General features: G+C 52.7%; 1 protein-coding gene across 1 annotated transcript; it reads left to right on the forward strand.

The window, feature by feature from the left end:
* The first annotated feature begins 557 nt into the window (after positions 1 to 557).
* On the forward strand, positions 558 to 22455 carry TMPRSS5 (transmembrane serine protease 5). The gene is made up of 12 exons (XM_045797605.2): positions 558 to 681; positions 1019 to 1117; positions 1620 to 1742; positions 2833 to 2968; positions 3326 to 3439; positions 4183 to 4226; positions 4947 to 5109; positions 6080 to 6258; positions 7874 to 7972; positions 8463 to 8605; positions 8839 to 8991; positions 16291 to 22455. The coding sequence occupies exons 1-12, from the start codon at positions 564 to 566 to the stop codon at positions 16309 to 16311; spliced, it is 1392 nt and encodes a 463-aa protein (XP_045653561.2). The 5' UTR covers positions 558 to 563; the 3' UTR covers positions 16312 to 22455.
* The last annotated feature ends 875 nt before the right edge of the window (positions 22456 to 23330 follow it).

The raw sequence follows: 23330 nt of genomic DNA on the forward strand, positions 1-23330 counted from the left end.
TTTTAATATGTCAGGACTCGACTGAAAATTCTCTGGGGTAGCTGGAGGGTGTTCCATGTTGATTTATTTTGAACTCCCTACAATGTCCCGCACTGTGGCCCACCCTCTCGGGCTAAATCTTATTTACTGGATAAATGAATGGATGGTGCATTGGGCAGGGGAACTTCTTCCTCTGAGACAGGAGGGAATGAAGAAGGCTGGCATCTTGAGGCCTGAGGACAGATGTTAAGAGATTCAGCGGATGCTCTTGATGGTGGTGGGAGGCCAGGGGAGGGAGTGGTGAGGAGTGTGGGCTTCGGAGTCCGTACCCCCCCACCCCCTGTCTGGGTTTGAATACCTGCTCTGATGCTTAACTGGCTGTGTGAGAATAAGTTGGATGGGGTAGGGGCTCCAGGAGAGCAGAGAGGGCCTGGAGGGGCATCAGTGGGAATACACAGTCTCCAAGATGAAAAAAAGGCAGTGAGTGCACAGCTGAGATTAGAGAATGGAGTCTTGTCGTGGGCTGAGCTTCTCCGCTTGGTGTGGGGATCCTGAGTGACCCACAGTTATTTCCCCAGAGCCTGATGCTGGATGGCCAAGCCCACATGGAGGATCAGGACGCAGAGGAGGGCCCAGGACCTGGGATCTTCAAAGCCAAGCCAAGAGAGCCACTGCAGAGGCCCGAGGCCCGGCAGCAACCCAGTAGGCCAGACTGGGCTATAGGGGAATGACAGGGTGGGGACAGCGAATGGGTAATCTTCCTACATTCCCTAGATCCTTCTTGAGAGAGCCCCCAGGGGCTGATGGCCAGAGGCTGCCTCACTGTTTATCCCAGACCTGCTTTTGCTCTGTTTCCAGTTTGGGGGTTGAGTGGGCTCTGTGGGCCTCAGTGGGGAGGGGGTAAGGGGAGGCGGGCGGGTGCAGTGGGGCAGACTCCTGCCCCAGCCCCGTGGCTGCCTAGCCCCATGGTGGGGCCTCGGGCAGAGTGAGGCTGGCAGGCAGGAGCAGGGCACGCAGACTCCTCTGCCCTCTCCTGCAGGCTCGTGGGCAGGGCGCTGGTGCTCAGGGCGACGCTGCTGTGCCGGGCTGGGAGCCCTGGCGCTGCTGGCTGGTGCAAGCATCGGCTCCTGGCTTCTCGGTCAGTGCTGGGACCCGTCAGTGCTCGGGGAGGGCCAAAGAACAGGGTCTGGGGATCCTTGCGGGAAGAGACAAGCGGATGTAAAGGGCAGCCAGGACCCATCTTTCTCACCTACTCTGAACTGACAGCAGGGGAGAAGGGATGGGACAGCAACAGGAGGGATTTAGGCTCTGCGTCCAGAACGCTTTAGTCCCAACGTGGGAAGTGGAAGGTACTTGAATGGATAACCCAGGGCGGCCCAAGTCCACCTTTCTCTAGACATCTTTCCCAGTTGAGAGAGACAGAGGCAGGGACAGGGAGAGGGTGTGTGCTGTGCCTCTCCTCGCTGTGTTAGGTGGGGACCCGCCCGAGGCTGGGTGGTCGAGGGGGAGTCTCCAGGCAGCTGCTTTTGTCTCCCTGTGTTGCAGGGGTCTTATTCTGCCCCTTGGCCCTCTCATGTGGGAATCCCTCCCTCCTCCTAGCCTCTTCTCTGTGACCCTGTCCCTGTCCTTGTCCTCTGAAGTGCTGTATCTGTGGCCAGCGCCCTCTCAGCCCGCTCCCGGAACCTTGCAGGATGATGAGATACCTTTGAGCTGCTCCGAGGCCAGCGGTGAGGAAGCCCTGCTCCCTGTGCTTCCCAGAGCAGGTGGGCCACACCCCCAAGGCTACAGACTGCCCCCCCCCCGCCCTGAGCCCCTTCACAGCTCTGGGATCCCCACTTCCGGCCAGGGGCAAGCAGACCAGAATGAAGGGCCGTGACGTCACTGCCAGCATCTGGGTCTCCTCCTCTGGTGGGAAGGGAGCGACATAGTCCAGCCTTGAAAAGTCCATCTCTGATTTGGAGCTCTCAGCACTCCCTGGGGACTATCTTGATCCCTGGCTTGGGCTGGGCCAGGAGCCCAGGCTGGGAGGAGGGATGGCAACTTGCCATTTGGGGCAGAGTGAGCCAGCAGGATGGGGCAGGGGGAACAGGTGCATGTGGGGAGCCAGCGTGTAGCCGGCAGGGGTCCTCACCTACTCCACATTGCACACCCCCGACCCCGCTGCCTTCACATTGTCCCCTCCCTGCCAAGCACGAATTGGGGATCAGAAGATTAGGTGCCCAGGCAGGGGCTGGAATCAGTTATAGAAGTTACGGTCCGCGTGGAGCCTGCCGTTTGCCAGCTGTGCGGCTTTCGGCACATTGCTTCTTGGAACTTCCATTTCCTTCTCTACAAAATGGAGATACAACCATTTACTACATGAATTATGAGAATAATACGAGCTAATATATAAAAGAGCCTAGCACAGAGCCTGGAGAAAGCAGGTGCTCAATGGTACCCATCAGTAGTAGTACCACAAGATTTGAAACAGGGAGACCGGACTTAAGTCCTGGATCCATCACGTGCAGACTCTGTGATCTGGGGCAGGTCAGTTAACCTCCATGCCTTAGTTTTCCCTCTGCAACATGGGAGGATGGTCATACGCACCCCACAGGGTTGCCTTGACAACGAGAGACAGAGCACAGTTAAAAGCACTCGGTTAGACACCAAACTGGAATGCAGCACTATAAATAAGGGTTATGTTGTTCTCAGAACCAGCCTGACGCCCTGGGGGACAGGGAGCCTGACACTAGGTGACCCAGATGCTGTCTTGAGGCCTCTTCAGGTCCCAGCATGGCCAGGTCCAGCCCCCCTGCCCACCTTGCCCCTCCACCCTGCAGCAGGGACGATGTGACTTCCATGCCGTGCCTTCAGTATCTTTCAGGATAAACACTGAGGACTTCTTGCTGAAAGTACAGGTGAGGGCGCGGCCAGACTGGCTCCTGGTCTGCCATGAGGGCTGGAGCGCTGTGCTGGGGGTTCGGATCTGCCAGAGCCTTGGGCGTCTCAGGTAACTGGGGCCAGGCTTGGGGCCTGGAGTAGGTGGAGGGCTGGTGGTGGTGGGGAAAGAAGAGTTGGACACCTTTATCTGCCTGTCCCCATCAAAGTGCTCAGGGACTGGCAAGAGGTCCTTTTGGCCATCTCCTGGCCTCTGGGCATGATGGGGACCCAGCTTTTTTCTCTCCTTTGAGCATCCCTGCTTTTTAACAAATATGAATCCAGGAAGAGGTCACTGTCAAAGTCTTGCTCTGTGACTGTGCCACTGGGGGGATAGTATCTCATGCATGTCTTGGTCATGATTATGTACCGTTTCCCATGCTGCAGTGTAAACCAGTTCCCTCCTGTTCTGTTCCCCTCTTCCGCCAAGACTCACTCACCACAAGGGAGTGAACCTGTCTGACATCAAGCTCAACAGCTCCCAGGGGTTTGCTCAGCTCCCTCCCAGACTGGAAGGCCTCCTGGAGGAGGTGTGGCAGTCCAGGTAGGACTTCTGAGGAGGTTGAGTGAGGTCCCTTACTTCTGGTGAACAGTTCAGCAAAAATCTTCCTGTCATGGGAGCCTGGTGGTGAGGACATTGGCCATGTGAGATAGGACACAGAGGAGCATTTCCCAGTCAGAAATCACAAACTCAGTTCACGTGAGTGGGTACTGACTCTGCCAGGAGAGCCAGAGCCCTGTGGGTTTGGGACATGAGAGGGATCAAGGCATTGGGCCATGCGGCCAAAGATGAGTAGAAGAGAGAAGAGAGCTTTGGTCCAGCAGGAATTGAGGTTTTGCTAGGAAGGAGGAGGGAGAAAGGAGAGCAAGGAAGGGGCTGGAGAGAGAGAGAGAATAGAGTAAGCTCAGGAGGGGCGTGGGGTGAAGTGTGCTTTCTTCCTTCACTCTCTTATCCATCCACCAAACACATGTTTATTCAGAGGCCCTTAGTGGGCACAGCTGGACTTTCCGTCTACAAACACTGGATTTGTAACTTTGGGCCCTGTCCGAGACAACCCTCAAGGGCCACAGCCTCCTGCTGGTGCCCTGGGGTGATGGGGCAGAGTAGCACTGCTGTCCTGGAGACCTGTTAACGAGGAGGGGCCTAGGGTCTTGGATGCAGGCAGGTGCAGATGGGGGACTGCACCAGAGGCCTCCTCCGTCTCCACCTGACAACTGCCCCTGGTCTCCATGCCTGGTTTCGGGTGGGCCCCTGCCCAGCCTCTTACTGCCACCTCTGTTTTGTAGGAACAGTTGTGCTTCCGGCCAGATCGTTTCCCTCAGATGCTCTGGTGAGTCATATCCAGACATATCCAGGAAGGTGGCAGTGGGTGGAGGGAGTCTCCCGTCCTAAGTGTGGAGAGCCCCACAGAGAGGCTCAACTGGGTCTGGGGTGGAGTTCCTAGCCCACCTGCCCCTCTGCCTGCTGGTCCCCTTCTTGCAAACACAGTTCTGCCCCAACAGGGCCCTGTCCAAATCTCTGTTCTGTCCCCCACCAGCCACTGATCTGGGTGGATGATCTCCTTGCTTCACTGCCTGCCAGGACTTCCAAAGCTCCCTCCCCCTTTCATCTGGAAAGCCCCAAAAGGATTACTGTTGGCTGCTAACTGGTTAGCACCTTCAGGAGACCAAGGAAGGGTGCAAACTAGGGGCCACATGGGAGACAGTCTGTGAGCTCCTTTCGTCTGACCCCCCCCAATCATCTATGCATCTCTTCCTCTCTCCTCTTCCATGTATCCGTCCACACCCCAACATTTTGACCCCTTCTGTGGGACAGGCTTTTTGTGAAGTGTTGGGGTTCCACAGACAATGTAGGCATGGTCGTGTCTGTCAGTGAGCTCGCAGCCTGAGGGGGCACACAGGTGTATAATTGACACTTCAACCATCCCGTCCCCCAAATAAAGTAATAAATGAGAGCTGTCCACACTGGGCCACATCCCCGAGGATTAGGACCATGCTGACACCCACCTGTCTTCTAACTCACCATCTTCCCTGTGCTTCTCTGTTTGCAGAGTGTGGGGTGAGGCCCCTGGCCTCCCGGATAGTCGGCGGGCAGGCCGCAGCTCCTGGGCGCTGGCCCTGGCAGGCCAGTGTGGCCCTGGGCTCCCGGCACACGTGCGGGGGCTCTGTGCTGGCGCCGCACTGGGTGGTGACTGCCGCTCACTGCATGCGCAGGCAAGTCTCAGGGGCCGCTCTTGAGGAGAGCGCTTCAGCGGCCTTTTCTGTTTGGCAGTTGGTATGTCCCGTATCACATGTCCACGTCGGACTGTCTCCCTGCGTCCATTCTGAGAGGCATGGATTGCGAAGTTCTCCCCGTTCTGTGCCCAGAACAGCTCTGCACGAATAGCAGCAACAACACAAAGATTGGTTCTTTATATTTGCTCAGTTTTGAAGTTTTTCAAAGGCTTTCCCATTCACAGCACTCCGTGCTGCTTAATGTTTATCACAACTGTAATTAAATCACCTTCCGTGTAATTATTTGTTTAATGTCTTTCTTCCCCTTTAGACTGGAAGCTCCATGGGAACCGAGACTCTCAGTCTTGTTTACCACCGAGTCTCTTTGCTGATTTTCCCACTGCCATGTCCCCCTGGCCTAGAACAGTCCTGGCATGCAGTAGGTGTGGTTAGAGCAGCGTAGGAATGAGTGATGAGTGAATAAGCCCTTTGGACCTCTCCTTTTGGCGGCGGGCAGGGCAGATAGCGTACTCCTCATTTTACAATGAGGAGACTGAGGCTGGGAGAGGTGAGGCGACTTCCCCATGGTCGCAGGTGGTAGGTGGAGAGACAGGACTCATAGTTTGTCTGACTCACAGTTAGGATACCACACAAGCCCCTTTGATGTTTGTTATAAAATGTGGAGGAGGGTTATTCAGGATAGAGGGGATGGGAGTTGCAGATCATCCACAGTGTCTTACTTCTAGGGCCAGTCTAGAGCATTTATTAAGCACCTTCTGCATGCCCAGTATCTTGCCAGCTGCTGCAGGGATGCTAGGAGGCACAGGGCTGAGTTCTGGGAGCTGCCAGCCTGGTGATGGGGGATATCCACTAATGGCTTCTCCAGCCACCTTTCCACATCTGCCACCTCACTTAGGTCAGCCTCTTCTGCCCTGTCCTTCCCTGGGCTCAGCGCAGCTCATGTGTGCAGTTTTAGGCTATCCCGCCTGTCCAGCTGGCGGGTCCATGCGGGGCTGGTCAGCCACAGTGCCGTCAGGCCCCACCAGGGGGCCGTGGTGGAGAGGATCATCCCTCACCCTCTCTACAGCACCCAGAATCACGACTACGACATCGCCCTCCTGCGGCTCCAGACGCCGCTCAACTTCTCAGGTGAGGCACTGGCCAGGGGCGAGCAAGCTGCGGGCTGTGGTGAGCGAGGCCTGCCCTGGGGCCGAGGGTGGGGGCTGAGGAGCCAGCTTATTTCTGAGGTTCCCTCCCAGTGCCGTAACCCTTAACACACTCAGTTCATTTGGTGACCACAGTGAACTGGCAGCGCCTGGACCTACGCTTGCACCGACTCTTGTGCGGGCTCTTTTGGGGACAAAGGTCCTGGCCCTTTGCAGAAGTGGGCTGCAAGTGGGACTTGCCTCAAAGTCCCCGGCAGAGCCTCCTTGGTGCTCCATCTACCACCGGGCTGCTCCGCCCCCGGCCCCAGGCTGGCCCCAGGTCCCAGCCACCACGTGACATGTTACAGTGAAGAAGCTCTATTTTCCCAAATGTCTTTCCTTCAGTCCTCGTAGGACCCCTGACAGGTAGATGAGGCAGGTATAAACAGGGAAGGACATGACATTAGTGAGGAAGGTGACTCTGCAAGACCACGCAGCAAGCAGCTCTGAGCCTGGTGTCCTGACTCCGGGTCCGGCTTCTCCACAGCAGCTGCTCTCGAAAGCACCCCCCCAGCCCGGCGTGCACATGTGCCTGCATCCTCACCGACACACACACGCACGCTCACATGTGCATACACTCGCTCATGCAGTCTTCACACAAGTACACACACGCACACACCCACACTCGCGCACATGCACACACCCACACACGCTCTGCACTCCTCCCTCCCGTCACCACGTGTAGCCTTGGGTTTCCTAAAGCACGGTAGTTGCTACATGCCCTTCACAATTTTACCGCCTATATGTATTCTCCGAACTGTGGCTCAGCAGTTAATATTTCTAAGTTGACTTAAGTACAGTTGAAAGGGGAACTTTAAGTGACCACGTAACTGTGGAACCCATATTACTTGTAGCAAATACGTAACAACCGTAAAAATACTGAGTGAAAACAAGACAGCGTTCAAGTTCCATCCAGCTGCCCTCCGCTGCGCCCGGGGCCGCTCGCAGTGTTTAGGGGGAGGTTGGCAGACGCTGGGAGAACCACGGAGTGGCCCTGGATGGAATCTTTCTCCCTGATACACTCAGAGGGACTGAAAGAGCCCTGAGAAGGGAATCCTTTCTCCCCATGTGAATCAGTGTTTATTTAATGGCATGTCTATATGCTACTTTAGAACACGTTAGGGCCTGACCCTGTTGGACTGCCACACACTTTTGAAAACAATGCCCCAAGAGGGATCAAACATCCTAAGGAAAATCCAAAGTGAGTCCTCATTAGGAGAAGGTGGGCACAAAGGCCCAGAAGGAATCCCCATTCTCCCTCAGTCCCCAGGTCAGGGGTATGCAGTGTGTCCATGCCCACCCTAGAAGACTCCATGCGCACAGCAGTTTATATACCGTCCTCTGTGTCAGTGGTGACCTCCCTGCCAGCGTGGTACAGGGCATGACTGGCACAGCCTTATAGGAGGCCTGGCTCGTGGAAGCCGGGAGCCAGGACCATTTGAGAGGGAGTGAGGAGGGCCTGCCAGCCTGGTTCTTCCCCCAGGCTGACGGTGGGGTGGTGGGGAAGAGCAGCTGAGCCTGAGTGAAGCAGGGGCCCAGGACCACCTGCTTCTCCACAGACACCGTGGGTCCTGTGTGCCTGCCAGCCGAGAAGCAAGATTTTCCGAGGGGCTCTCAGTGCTGGGTGTCTGGCTGGGGCCACACCAACCCCAGCCACAGTGAGTCAGCTCCTGGGGCCCTGGGTAAAATAGGGGTGGGGGGCTGGGGGACATTCTACCCCAGGTGAGGCACCTCTATCTCCCACCTCCACCTCCCCCAGCCAAATGGTGGCTCCAGCCCCCTTTTTTTCTGGCATCACCATTGACCAAAGCTAGGAGCCCTGGTCTCCCCAGCCTGGGTCTTTCTGGGAGAACATTCCCTGAGTTTCCCCTGAAGCCAGGTGTTTCCCACCCCCGCCCTCCATCCAGGAGTGCTGTGGCCTCAGCATTTGGGGGGCATATGTGAGTTCTACTCCTCTTCCTTCTTATGTCTGATGGACCCGTGCCTCCTTCCCAGGGTCCACAGCTCCCGCCTTGGGCTCCCCTCTTTGGGTCTTTTGTCTCTGGGGCCTCTAACCACCTTCCCTCTTGCTGTTGTGTCTTCCTGGCCTTGCTTTGTGCCCTGTGGCCTGACTCTGTGTCCTTCTATCTCCATGTGGACCTCCTACAGCCCATAGCTCAGACACGCTCCAGGACACCGTGGTGCCCCTTCTCAGCACCCAGCTCTGCAACAGCTCTTGCGTGTATAGTGGGGCACTCACCCCCCGCATGCTGTGTGCGGGCTATGTGGATGGGAGGGCTGATGCGTGCCAGGTACAGCATGGAGGGGGACCGTGGTGGAGGGTGGGAACAGGGGGACCTGCTGTGGCTTGGCCCCTGCTAGAGGGAGGGGTGCCTAGGCAAGTCGAGTAATGTGCTAAGGATTTACGGAGGGGTGAGGCAAGTGGGGATTCCATGCTGGAAGCAGTAGAGGCTGGAAACAGAGGCTCTGCTCCCTCCACTAGGAAGGACTAACTGCCTCTCTCTCTGTGTCTCTATGCCCTCAGGGTGATAGTGGGGGCCCCCTGGTGTGCCTGGATGGGGGCACCTGGCACTTGGTAGGGGTGGTCAGCTGGGGCCGTGGCTGCGCAGAGCCCAATCACCCCGGTGTCTACACCAAGGTTGCTGAGTTGCTGGACTGGATCCATGACACCGTGAGGGTGAGTGTGGGGTCAGGGATGGGATGAGCGGGTTTGTAAAGGACCCAACCCTTGGAAACTATGACCCTCACCTCTTAGGTCTGGGCCCTGCTTGGGGCTGGAGAATGGTCCCCAGAGCAGGAGGAGGAAGTGATGCTTGTAACATTGAATCCATTGGATTTCCATGGATTTAAGTGTTAATTAGGTAAGAGTAGACCTGGGTATGTAGCCCAGATCTGCCATTTACTGTGTGAGCTTTGGCAAATTCCTAACCTTGGCAAGCTTCCGTTTCCTGGTAGTAGCACCACGGCTACCTTGAATGCTCCTGTGATGAGTGAATGAGGTAAGACTACGAGTAGTGAGCTGCACAGTGCTAGGCTTGCAGCGAGGGTCCGCGTGTTATTCTTATGCGTGTTTACTCCTGATGACAAGGCAGTTCGGAGTGCCTGCATTCCTTGACTTTGGAGAGAGCTCGGCATTTAGCAGTTTGCATTCAGCAAGGGATTAATTCTTGTGGGACACTGGGCAAGGCTCTCAACTTCATCTGTTCAGTGGGAGGGCCGAGTAAGATAATGTGTATGAAAACAGGTTATATGTATAAAGAACTTTACAAATGCAGGGCGTGATGAAGAAAAGCATCTTTCTGCAGGGTTGGGCACAGGCACAGGTGGTAGGTAATAAATTTTAGAGATTCCAGGGGACATATGCACCCACCTTCTCATTCAAGCCTTACAGAAAAACTCGAGAAGCAGATATTTTTAGCTGCATTTGCTGGAAGTAGAAATCAAGGTTCCGAATGGTGACGTGATTTACTAAAATGAACAGTACTGGGCCGGTGGGTGGCGGGGCCATGCTGTGGGTTTGGCTCCTTCCTCTTTTGGCCCAGGGCTCCCTCCCCTAGTCCTGCATGCAGCCTCATGCTTCCTGGGTCTCTGGCAGGTCCGCTAGATGGAGGAGAAGCGGCAGCCTCAGATGCAGAAGGCACGGACCTCCTCCCACACAAGGCAGTCACACCCCGCGGGCCGGCCTCCAGGGAAGGCCCCTCCCCTCAGGCCCTGATTTTGAGTCCCTCTTTCTCACCAGAGAGCCTCAATAACAGGACAGCGGGGGCGGGGGGTTGCTGGGAAGATTGGGGGCTGGGGTGCGTGGGGAAGGTGTGAGAGAGGAAGAGGCTGCTGGCAGCAGCTCGGTGCCTGCCCTTCCTCCTCCCCCACCGCCCCCAAACCCTTGTGCGCATCTTTTGGGAGGCTGCTTAGGGATGCCCTGTGACTACTCTCCCTGTGCTCTCAGGCAGGGCAGGTGCCTCCCTAGAGGAGCCCCTGGATCAAGGTAGGGCCAAGTCCATGGAATCAAGGAGCCTCCGCACTCCGCTGTCCTTCTTGCCAACTGCCTGTTCCCTCCTGGCTCTGGCTGGCCCTGCTGGGGCGGGGGCACTGTGAGAGTGCTCTGGTTGGTGCTGTGATAGGGCATTGGTTCAAAATGACAGTTCTGTCAACTGGTCCAAGAAGTGCTGTTATTAAAGTGAAGTGATGTATGGTCTCGGTCTGCCTCTCATTCTCAGTCTCTCTGTCTCTCTGTCTCTCTCTCACACACACACATACACTAAGGGATAAAATTGTACATTTCCTCCCATACATGTTTCTTAAAGCTCTGGAATAGACTCCTGCTCATCTCTTTAGAATATTGGCACTTATTTAATTCTTTACATCTCTTAAATCTACACGTCACGATCTGCAGCAAAAAGCCCCAGCTGTCTGTGGGCTGCTGCATTGGGCCTGAGAACCATTAAGTCAGTGCTCTCTTAGGAGGGCCTGACTTCCCAAGACCTGTCGCCTTAGCTCCTGTCTCAGCACTGGGCTTTCCATCTTGGGGAGATTTCTTTCTGAGTTTACACCCAGTTAGCATTTTCCTGGTTCAGCTTTTCCCCGACTCTCTTCTCTCTAGCAATTAAAATGCACTTGGCATCTTGTTTCTAAAAACTGCAATGAATTTTTTATGGTGCTCACCCAAGGAAATGCAATTAGTGTTTAGCAATAACACAACTTTTTCGTGACTTTATCAGCATTTTTTTTTGGAGGGGTAGTACAAATGCATATTCATTCCTGGAGGGTCTGCTCCCGTTGCATGAAGTGCACTAGAATGTAAGGGCCTCATTGACTGTTGCTCTGTTACCTGGGAGGAGGTTGCTGGGAGGCTGCTCTCGAACTGCAGGAACAGCATGGGAGAGGCTCTGGTGGGTGGCACATAGCCGCACCCTGTGTTCGTAGCCCTCCAGCCCCTTCCATGAGCTCGAGCATTTGCTCCCTGACTCTGGTAAGCCCCCATCCCAGGAGGCAGTTCAGGACAGCTGATCCCCCTGGGCAAGGAAGAGTTACCAGCAAATCCATCAACTGTGATATTCTTGGTGTTTCTCACGTCACCCAGAAGCATTAGCTTCTTTAAAGGGAAGTTTTTATTCTTCACCGTCATTATAGTAGGTTAACAATCAGTAATATTTGAATATTACAGTTTATCGACATTGTTCATGTGTATCTCACTTAGATCTCATAAAATCTGTGCAGTGAAGATAGTATTATTACTGTGCCCATTGTACAGGCAAGAAAATCAGTTCAGAAAGATTAAGGATTCCCTAGGACCTGCCACGAGTAAGTTCCAGTGAACCCTGGAAACTTTTCACTCTGCATCCACACCACTGTTTTGCCCGTGGATGAACGAGATGGTCCAGTGTTGCACAGAAGTGTATACTTGGAAGGTGCTTTATCACCTAGGTGAGTCATCCGCCTACACTAATGCATTGCCATCACTGCTTTTAATAGGTGAGGCGGAGCAAAACCTGGGAAATTCAGTGGCTCCTGCCAGAGACCCTTCTTAGGTAATATTCTTACTGATTGCCAGTTCTCCGTGAGATTCACGGTCTGACTTAAACTTTACAAATGAGTATCTTCCACAGGAGGACGATAAAGAGAACCCTAATTAGAAAATTTGCTAATAGCAGTTCCCTGTTTACCTACAGAATCTCCTAGTATCTTTTGCCAGTCGGATCTGCAGACTCAGGCTCCCACCTGCCCTTCCTTTGTTAGCACCTGACGATCCAGCTCTTAGGAAAGTGAGGAGGGGTGCTGGTGGGGGGCTAGCTGCCACAGTGCAGGTATAGAGATGGGGGGCAAGAAAGGTGGGAAGATTCAGGTCCAGAAGGATTTTAATGGGGACCAGATGGGTGCCCAGCTGCATTAAGCTCTGTAGGGAATTTGGAGGTAGAGAAGCCGACTACCTTATTGGAGCGATGAGACTTATTTGCAATAAATTATAGCGGCCAGCCGGGCACAAAGCTACATGGCGAGGCAGTAATTGCTAAGGGAGCTCTGAGGGCCTATCGTGGAATAAGTCAGAGCATTTCTGTGCAGGAAACCTGTCTCTCCTGTCCAAGGATTCAGCGTCACACCTGCCTGGGCAGAGCTGGTGAGCCCCCTGGGACTTCCCAAGCAGGTTGCTCCTGGCTGCCATGCCCAGGGTCTACTCCTTCTCTCATCTACTCCTTCTCTGTACTTTCGGGGTCTGGAGGGTACAGTAGGGGTACAAGCTCTGTCTCCTTGTTAGACCTCCTGTGGAGTCCTGCTTTTCCTAGAAGGGTTGCTGTGAATGAGGGGGCAGCCCTGACGTTCCTCGGGAACATTTCTCAGGCTCTTTCCTACACTTCACTTTGGGAAGTGCTGGGCTCACCCATAATAGGACAAAGCTGGAAATGCTATCAGTGCTAAAAGCTGGTGCAGGAGCTGCCGGGAGATGATTTTCCCCAGTTTCTCCATTGTTTTCTGTGCTCTGTCCTCTCCTGGCCATGCACTTAGGACCCTCCTGGCTACTCGAGAGAGCCCACCTACACCTGCTGCCACTCTTCAGCCTCTCCCAGCATCCCTCGTCCAGAACCCCCCACCCCACCCCCAGACACATCAGAATGCACTCTTTGGCTATGCCTCACCCTTGGGACTCTGCTTCCTGCTAACCAATTGGAGCCCAAGGTTGTTAATGGCTGTTTAAAACGTCTTAAATACCACCGCCTCTAGTAGGGTTCCTAGTACCAGATGGGGAGTAGCTTCCTACTGCCAAGGACAAGGCTGATCTTCCTTACATATTCCAAGACCTGGAAAGTGAAATGTGGAGCAGGCAAGCACCCTCTGTAGACTTATAGCGCTCCGGGGGCCCCAAGGGCAGAGCAGTCCCGGGGAATCCACTGGAAGGTTTCCACCTGGAGTTGGTGCTGGAGCAGACCAAGCTGGGGACTCAGAATGGAGAGGGCAGTCCTGGCTCCAGAAGATGCTGATCTCCCGCTCATGTGCCTCTCTCAGAGCAGTGTGTGGGCTCCAGGAAAGCAGAGCCTTTCACGGGCCTGGCCTTACCTTCTGAGCCTCCTCCCTTCCAAGGCCTCTGTGGCTGTGGCATCTGATGGGTAGAGTCCCAATCTGGGCCGCCAGCCACTTAAGAGCGTGCTCTCCTGAGCTAGTGAGTCAGCCTCTGTTGAACTTTGTCTCCCACCTGTCAAACAGGGAGTCTCGGCCAGGTAGGCTCTGCTGGATGTGCCCTCTCAGCTCTAACTCAAACCTGTTACCTCTGGAGATGTCTGCGCTGCTGTGGAGAGTACCATAGGGTGGTGCTGGGCCAGATGTAAAGGACCCAGCATGTTCTGGCTCCCCAGGCCCACACGAGGACATCGCTCATAGCTGCTCTCCCTTGAGGCTTGCCCTCTGCGTCCTGGAGGGGGTGGCAACCACACCAGGCAAACGATTTTAAAGCCGTTTTTCCCCATGTCCGTCTGGCCAGCATCTGTATCAGGGTGAAGGGTTCCAGGACAGGTAGATCCCTGTGACCTGGCAGTGTTTCAAGTGCCCCCCATCTCCTTCCTGACACCCTAGGCTCCATGCAGGGCCTCATGGGCCCCAGCTTCCTAAAGACAGTGAGGAAATGTCTTCCCCCCCCACAAAGACCACAGACAATTTCCTTCTGCCCTCTTTCTCTCGACAGCTCCTAAGCTGGCCTCAGGACCCCCTCTTCCTGCAGCCTCTCCCTATGCATGAGGGGGAGTTGTGAGGAAAGGTTTTGGTTAGCAGAACCCTAACCTACAGGCAGCTTTGGTCCAAGCAGTCTTCTGTTCCTGGCCATGTTACCAGGGAGGGAGAATCCTTTCCCACAGCCTCTCAGGGTGACTCTACCTTCCCGGTTTGTCTAGGATGGTCCTGGTTGTGACACCGAAAGCCCCATGTCCCCAGAAACCGCTGCCTGGGCAAACCAGGACAGTGGGTCACGCTAAGTCCACCGCCTCCCTTCTGTATAAAAGGCATTCTGTAAAACCTAGTACCCCTCGGCCTCCTCCAGTCTTCCCTCAGTCTGACTGGGCTTAAAAGAATCCTGTGTTGGTGACCAAGAGTTGGAGGAAGAGAAGGTTCCTGGGAGTTCTCGAGGTCTGGACTGTTTCTCAGATGCCGCCTTGGCCCTGAGGTTCTTGGAGCAGGAGTGCCTTGCTGCCCTAGCTGCCCCTCGTTCCTGCGGTGGTTCCTCAGATGGCAGCCCGGGCAGCGGAACCTCACCCCACCAGCCTGGCCCTCCCAGGCCCAGAAGCTCTTCTGCAGTTTGGGAGAGGCTAGGAAGGTGAGGTAGATATAGTGCTGCTCCCGGAAGCCATGAATATTGATCTCCCAGCTTCCCCAGGTCTCACTGATTTCTGCTCCCCAGAGCTGGTATGGGGCTCAGCATGCGGTGCTCACGGAGCCCACTCAGGAGGAGGGGAGGGGGATGCTGTCATCCCCTGGGAGGCGGGTGGGCCTCATCTGTAGCCTCTGCCATCCGGAGGGGATCAGAGAGGAGCAAAGAAGAGACTGCCAGACTGCTGGAGCCCACAGGGATTTTGTGGGGTTTGTTTTTCCTCAACACTGTCTGCAGAGTGAGGGCATGAATAAAAGAGTGAGGGAAGATTTACTGTTCCCACGGTTGGCAGTGGCCCTCTATTTGCACAGCGGATCCGGGCAAGGAGGGGCTGGAGCAGGTGGGGGCGATGCTGGGACTCAGGGAGAAAGACTCTTGGCAGTCTTTTTGCAAGGACCCTGGGTGGAGCTGCAGGCCAGGCTGCGAGGGGCTATCTAGGCCGACTCTCCAACCACCAGGGGCCAGAGTGTCCTCTCCCATCTTCTTGCCTGCATTAACCAGTAGCAAGCAGCTTGGGTCCAAGAATCTTTAAACCCAGGGGCACATGATGGGCCTGACAGGGTGTGCCGCCAATGAGGACCCCAAAACAAAGGGCTCCAGGCTGGGCTCATCTGTCATTCATGGCCCTGGTAATGAGCACAACCGAGAAATGACTTTTATCACATCCTAGCCTGGTCTGGGTCTGGGTGGGCCTGGAGCTGGGGCTGGGACCTGGAACCTTTCAGCTGAGAGCAAACTTGGTTGGGCTCCCTTGTGTAGCCTCAAGGCCACTTGAATTCTAGGGTCTAGAAGGGGGCACATGGGCCCTGGGTGGGCACATTACCTTGGCCCTGTGAGCTTCTCCCTTCAGGGAGGGTGTGTCAACAAGGGCCAGGAGAGCAGGGTCAGGCCTAGGGTGAGGCAAGTGAGGCATGGCTCTCAGGCTCACACAGGATGGGCTGGCTCCCGCCTCATCCTGGTGCCGGCCCTACAGGATAGGGCCTTACAAAGTGAGCAGCCCAGAGCAGGGCAGGCTTCTCTTTCTGGTCTCAGTGGCAGCTGCAATTTATTGTATCCCATCACGTGAGACCAAGGTAAGATGGCAGAAGTAGACCCCCTCTCCTGTGTGCCCTGCTCCTGTAAAGTACGATAAAGCACACCTGGCTGCCTTTCAGGGACCTCCACTTCACGTCAGCCCAGCTCTGGCAGTCCCCACACTCATGCTCAGCAGAGAAATGAAAGGATTCATTGTAGTTCCCACTCATGTGGCTGCTCAGAAATTAACTGAGATAAGCACAGGGAAAAACTCTGGTGTACAAATGCATTGTATCCCAGAACTCTCTCACAGAACAGTATTCATTAAAATGAAGGCGAGTCAAAGCGAATGAGAAAAATGGATGTGTAGGGTCAGGGAAGGTCTGTGGGAAAGGAGCCAGGATACAATCTGTATGCATTTTGGAGAGATCTGGATTAAGCTTGTATGGACAGACTGTCTTCCCCAAATGCATGTGTCGAAGCCCCAACCCCCAGTGTGACTGGATAGGGAGACAGGGCCTTTGGGAGGTAGTAAGTAAGGTTAAATGGACTCTTTACTGGTGTCCTTATAAGAAAAGGAAGAGACACCAGCGCTCTCTCTTTCCTCCCAAGCACAGAGAAGAGGCCATATGAGGACGCAGTGAGAAGGTGGTCATCTGCAAGCCAGGAGGAGAGTTCTCACCAGAAACTGACCTTGACGGCACCTTGGTCTTGGACTCCGGGCTTCAGAACTGTGAGAAATAGATTTCTGTTCTTTAAGCCACGCGGTCTGTGATATTCTGTTATGGCAGCCCTTGCCGGTTAATATCAAATTAAATCACCATAGAAGACACTCATAAAACAGGAGAATAAATACAAGAGCAAGCTCGGGGTGTTGTAGCCCAGTGTGGAGCCTGTGGCTTGGGTATCCATTGCACTATGTGTGGGAGGCATTTAGGGGAGGCCAGGTCGGCGGGGTGAGAAGAGTACTGGTCCCAGGAGCCCCGGAGTCTCGGTTCTGATCTGGTCTTCGTTGCTTGTTCCTGAGCCCAGCTGTCTCTGGACTTTGCTGAGTTCCTGTTCTCTCCTCTACGTAATGGGACTAATAACATATGCCCTGCGTAACTCACAGAGTAGATGGGAAGACCAAGTCAAATTAAATAAGGAGAAGGCTTTGGAGATTGCGTAGAGCTAGGCAAATGGAAAAGGTTATGGCTTTGAATCCGTGTTGGCATATCTGCCAGTTGTCATGTTTATCCAAATCAAACCCCATTTACTGGATATTTTCTTGGTGTTACGCCCCATCGTAAGCCTGGGGCACTCAGAGCTGAATAAGATAGCACTGTCTTCAGGGGATTCACGATCTGGTTGCAGACAAGCACTAAAAACTGGCTATATTTATTATTTGCTGAAAGAGAACAAATATGAACTATTTTGAAAGAGTTTGCTACAATTACTTTACAACCACTTACAGATAGATGCTTGTTGCCAGAAAGAACTGATGTGGTAAATGCAGAAATTTCCCACCTACTATCAGCATGTAAGGTTTTAAGAAAGCCAGTGGAGGCAAATGATGTTTCGATCGTAACCTCAGAAGTGTGGTTTCCATACCAACATATTTGTGCAGACTAGAAAGCCCAAAACAAAATGCTGCCTCTGATTCACAAGAAGGCGAGCCTTGGTTGAGTCATGTTTTTAGTAGAAAAGACTAAGCTCCCCAGCCCCCACAGTGCCCTGCCAAATTGTCTGTCTTTATTATCTTGAAAGAGCACGTAACAGAATAGTCCAGAACATAGCTTAATCTGGAAGATCTTGCATGCTCCTAGGAGGTGGGCTGTGTGGCACGAGAGGCCGTGTTCAGTTTTGTGTCTACCTTGTCAGAACGGTCACCACGGAGGATCCGGTCCTCCCCGATCTGTCCTGCTGATCTCTGCCCATCCCCTCCTCCCTCCCTTCGGCCTCCCTTCTCCCATCTCCCCACCCGCCTTTCCTTTGTTTTTATTACGTGCGTGTTGTGTGCCCGATGTAGAGATAAATATCTCACTATTACAGTAGAAACTCCTAGTCAGGCAGGGAGCTCGGAGATGTACGCCAGCCATTTCAGTACAGGGCCAGATGTGAGGTGCTATGGGAGCGTGAATAAGGCATGAGCCTGGGCCTTGACTGATGAATGTCAGCGCTGAGCTGGGCCCGGGGCAGGGTTACAGCTAGGAGGGGAAGAGAGAACAAGAGCCTCTGGGACCAAGGGAACAGCAATACAGAAATATCTGATATTTCCTGGTAAAAGCAAGGGGTTCTGTGCTAGTCGTCCTATGATTGTGGACCCAGAACAGGGTCTGATCCCAGTGAATATGTGGCAGCCAAGCCAGGGAGTCCTCACTTTGTCTCATGGGAAGTGGGGAGGGAGCCTCTGAGACTGCTGAAGCAGGAGAGTCACAGTCACATATAAGGAGAGTATATGTGTAAAATGAAGAGATTGTTCTGGAAGAGACGTGCAGGTGGGCTTCGAGGGGGCACTAACCGTTAGTGTAAGATTTCAAACAGCTTTTAAAGATAAAGATCTTCATTTGGAGCCCTTAAATATGTGGCACAAAGCAGTGTCTTATTAGCATGCATTTATTTTATAATTCCAAATTGGCAATAGCTACTTCGTATGACATCGATCAGTGTGAACAGTGATGTCATTTTGATGAGTATAAGGAGTTGAAGGCAGGGACTGTGCATCAAATTACAGAGTCGTCTTCACTTCCGGATCCCGTTTGTTTCCAGATTTTGGTGTTGGCTGCATAGCACCAAGGGATCCGGACTGACCCGGTGAGGTTGTTGGTAATAGCCACGGGCTTTGCACAGCCTGACTCTCAGCCTCAGGACACGCTTCAATTAAAAGAGGAAAACGGCATTCAGAGGCCTGTATAAAAATGAGTTGATTTTGTAACCTTGGTTAATGGGCTGGTGGTTTCCAAGTACCAAAATTGGGCATATAACACATTTTCTTTATGGTTTAGATGGCTACACTATGTTTTAAATGAGGTTTAAATCAAATATTTGAGAAACCCCAAGCCACATATGGAAACTGAAGACTTACGAGATTATTCCTCCCCTGAGTGAAGGGTATTAAGTGGCTTATTTGTGTTGGTCCTTCACCGGGTGGCAGCAGCTGGTCCTCCCACAGCCGAAGTTGAACGGTTAGGGTTACATCAATACACACTTCTTCAGCTGGATGTTGACAGGCCCTTTTCTCGAAACCGGCAGGAGCGGGAAGGTGGGGTGGGTACATTGGGTTCGTCTTTCCTTTGGACAGCATATGGCATCTGTATAATCTTGGTACTTGTCTGATCTGTGATTTGTGGGCATTGGGAGAAACCACGCAAAATGTCAGTTTACTGAGAGACCTCACGTTTGGAAACTTCTACCCGCGTACACGTGTGGAACTTCCACAAAGCACAGAAGCTCCCCAAGAGGAAACTGGTCCCAGCTCCTTTTACTGAACACCTGCTGTGTGCTGTGCACTGTTTCGTGCACCTTGTATGTGTTGACACTCTTACCTTTGCAACATTCCTATGAGATGATCGCTATCATCATCCGCATTTAAAAGATGAGGATACTGAGGCACAAGAAGTGAAGTGTCTTGCCCAAGGGCAGACAGCTAGTAAGTGGCAGAGCTGGGCTTTGAATCCATAGTCTGTCCCTAGAGCCTGCGTACCCGATCACTGTGCTGTCTTGTCCTCTTCAAGGTGAGAGTTTACGTTAGACCCCTGAGCTCAAATACCTTTTAACTGGAATGAACATTGCATTTACCCCTTAATTTTTCCCAAGAATATCCTCAGTGCTAGTCACAGAATGTAGGTTCTTCTTCTTTTTTTTATGATTTATTTATTTATTTGAGAGAGCGCACACATGTGTGCAAGTGGGGGGAGGGGCAAAAGGACAGGGAGAGAGAGAATCTCAAACAGACTCCCTGCTGAGCATGGAGCCAGATGCAGGGTTTGACACAGGCCTCAATCTCATGACCCTGAGATCATGCCCTGAGCCAAAGCCAAGAGTCGGGCACTTAACCGACTGAGCCACTCAGGCGCCCCGAACAATGGTTCTTCGTCTGATGTTCAGGATGGGCTTCTAGTAGAAATTGTGCAATCTGCAGTATAGGTGGGGAAAGGGACTTAACATATGTGTGAACTTTGTTGGAATGTATTCTTTGGAGATGGGCTTGGGCCCTATCATGAAGCATTGGATATCACAGAGTCAGGAAACTGTCCTAGGGGTCTGTGAGCCAGGCAGCCTCTGTCTCTCTGTTAATTGCAGTATCCAAGATACCAAGAGGGTGGGACAGACCCAGTACAGAGAGGGTGGTGGGATGCTGAGACTTTGGGTGAGGGGTGGTCTTGGCTTCCAGGTCCGCCTCAGAGCTACCCTTTTCTGGCATCGGTCCTTCCAAGTAAAGAGAAACAGCCCATTAAGCCTCCACCAAAGGTAGGAGGTTGAGAAGCTTCAGAGGAGATTGTAATGAAGGTGCGTTGGCAACGCGGCTAAATTGATAGGAAACAGCAGGATGGGGGCAGCCACTGCAAAACCAGTCTATTAAGACGAGGTCCCAAGAGGCCAGGCTGGATTTTCTCGAGAACAAATGCCGAGCTGAGCAGACTGAACAAATGAAGACACGTCAGTCGGGGCTGCGTGCATTGGTGGGAGCAGCACACACTAGAAGCAGGTCATGGTCAGGGTAGCAGCTGACCTGTTGTCTGGGTCTCAAAGTTGAATTTGGAAAGAGTTTATTTCAGGCTGAACAAAAGGAATCTTGTGTTGGGAGAGTTTATTATCTCTGGTGTTCACAGCAGAGAAAGAAAATCACATCAAGGAAAGATTTAATGAGTTCTTGGAGCGTGGAGAGCAAAAGGACTAGTGAGGGGAATCGAGAGGTTCAGGGAAGCAGCTTGACCTTGTGGGATCGCCACTGGGAAGTTCAGCAGCCTCCCCGGACTCCAGCTGACACTGTGCGCCCAAGTGAACACAAGTCATGACTGCCCCGTGACCCTCGAGGGGCCCTGCTCGGGTTCCAGTGTGCTGTACCCATCCCCGGGTTAGTCTGAGCATCGTGTTCAGAGATCTCTTTCCCTACTCACAGCCCACACACCTCCAGGAGTGAACTCCCAGAACGCGCGCCGAGCTCAGGCCTCTCCGTGAGCAAGGAGCTGGTTCCAACGCGGCTCTGAGAATGAGTGTGTGGTTTCTTTCCATGCGGCCAAACCACTGCTCCTAGTTGAAAAGAGCAGGGAAGGAACCAGTGCTTTTCGGACGCCTCCTTTGTATCAGGCACTGAGCCAGACATACGAACTACACAGTTCGGTACCGCTCCCTTCACTTGATCTTCATGCTACGCCTCCACCATCTTCTGATTTTTCCTGAATCAGGTCTGTCTCCAGTGTCCTCAGGATAATGTCAGAACTCCTGAGTTGGGTATGCACGCTCCAGCAAAATCCAGGTCCTCCCACTTCTCTAGTCCCTCTTCCCTCCCTCCATCTCTTGAATGCTTTGCGGTACCCGGCCACCTGCAGCTTTTGGTGTGTTCTGTCACAGCTGCCGTGCCCCTGCCACAGGGAGCTCCCCCTTCACGGCAGGAAGATGGGATTTGCAGGGGAATTAGTCTTCAGTGGTTCTCAGCCGCAGCTGTGTGTTAGAATCACCACGGCAATCACCCTAAAAACACCAATGATAGGCCCATTTCAGAAATTCTGATTTAATTGCTCTGGGCTGGGGCTCAGACTTCAAACTTTTTTTGAAAGCTCCCTTATTGATTCTAACGTTGAGGATCAATAAACTATGTGATCAAAAGTGCTGAAGGCTGTGGAGTGAGCTGGTTTTGCACCACGGCGTACCATTGAGGTAGGAGTAGAGATGGAACTGTTTCAGAATTGATCAAGTCAGTCCTGAACATTCTAGTCCCAGGTTAAGGGGATAAGGGACAGAGCCTGGGGGAGGACGGCTCACTCTTCTGCTTCTATAATCTTGAGTTTATGTTGAGATCAGCACAGTGCAGCTCACATCAGCTAGAAAACTAAGGTGGGAACCTACAATAATGCTAAGATAAGTCTGGACCACATGCAGGTGGGCTCATAGAGGGAGAATGTCTCACCTTGCCAAGTTCTGTGCACGTGTGTCTCTCTAATTCTACCTGGACTTTTCCCCGCTGGGTCCAAGCAGAGACCTCTCTCAGCTGGCAGACCTGTGGTTCTTTAGCATGGATCAGAATCCCCTGGAGGGGTTTTTAAATGCAGTTTCCAATTCTGTAGGACTGGGGAGGTGGGGCTTGAGAATTTGCATTTCTTTTTTTTAATAAAAATTTTTTATTATGTTATGTTAGTCACCATACAGTACATCCTTAGTTTTTGATGCAATGTTCCATGATTCATTGTTTGTATATAACACCCAGTGCTCCATGCAATACGTGCCCTCCTTAATAACCATCACCGGCCTATCCCAATCCCCCCAGTTTGTTTCCCAGAGTCCATAGTCTAACAAATTCCCAGGTGGTGCTGATGCTGCTGGTCCTGGCAGCACCTTCTGAGAATTTCTGCTTTAAAGAACAGGTCCTTTCGGTCTGGATTCTCTAGGGATTAATCCACTTTAGGGAGAATTAAACCCTAGAAATCCAGGATTATCTCCTGCGCACTGCCCTCTCCTCACAGAAATCACCAGAGCAAACATTTTCCAGCTTCCTTTAGCATCAACTTTAACCACTACAAAATGCAATCCTTGTCCTTCTGACTATTCCTTTCTCCTGCTTCTCAGCTTTTCCCCTTTTCTGGCTCTCATTTTCTTTTCTTTTCTTTTTTTAATATTTTATTTATTTATATGACAGAGAGAGAGACACCCAGCGAGAGAGGGGACACAAGCAGAGGGAGTGGGAGAGGAAGAAGCAGGCTCCCAGTGGAGGAGCCTGATGTGGGGCTCGACCCAGAATGCCAGGATCACACCCTGAGCCGAAGGCAGATGCTTAACGACTGAGCCACCCAGGCGCCCCTTCTGGCTCTCATTTTCTATCTTTTCAAACATTCCAGGCTGTTTTTTGACTTGGCTGTGCCATCGCATGTGCTGAATTCTGTGCCCGGGATTTCCTTCACTTTTCTCCATCTGGCAGTTTTATTAGCCTCTTTTGGTTAGAAGGAAGAGCTACTCACTTGAATTACTTCACTTTATAGGGACTTTATTTTAAAGATCCCAAGAGAGGCTGAACAGATCTCAGGAAGAGCAGAAATAAGCGGGTGGTTCTGATTTCAAGGTGTCTGAAGGGACATCAGACATTTGTGCGTGTTTCCTCTAATGTTTGGCCACTAAGTGAGTCAGCAACTCTGTGTATATACTCCTTATTCTGCTTTCTACCAACTAACATGCTTCCCCAATGTTCTATGTTTTTCACCCACTTTATAGCTTCTGCTTGCTCTTCCTCAGTTTATTCAGTTTCTGTTTCCTTATAACTTTGGCTTGAGCCATGGCTCATGTTCTAGCTCATGGACATTCTTTCAGATAGGGCTACTACCAGGGTGTTCAGGTTAAAGCACTTCTAGAATGGTGGGGGAGGGCGCTCCAGAAATCTTTTTCATAAAAGCAATGAGAACACTGGCAAAAATAGTCAAAATCAACTTTTCTAGAATTCTGGAATTTAACCAAGATATACA

Source organism: Ursus americanus, chromosome 16, assembly GCF_024610735.1.
Source record: "Ursus americanus isolate L20-20 chromosome 16, mUrsAme1.1.p, whole genome shotgun sequence".
Taxonomy (NCBI): Eukaryota; Metazoa; Chordata; class Mammalia; order Carnivora; family Ursidae; genus Ursus; species Ursus americanus.

Bases quoted from the DNA above. Each gene is read 5' to 3' on its own strand.
- TMPRSS5 (XM_045797605.2), top strand. From the start codon at position 564: ATGCTGGATGGCCAAGCCCACATGGAGGATCAGGACGCAGAGGAGGGC. The intron at 5,110-6,079 runs GCAAGTCTCAGG...TCATGTGTGCAG, and splicing joins GCCGCTCACTGCATGCGCAG to TTTTAGGCTATCCCGCCTGT. The intron at 6,259-7,873 runs GTGAGGCACTGG...GCTTCTCCACAG, and splicing joins GACGCCGCTCAACTTCTCAG to ACACCGTGGGTCCTGTGTGC.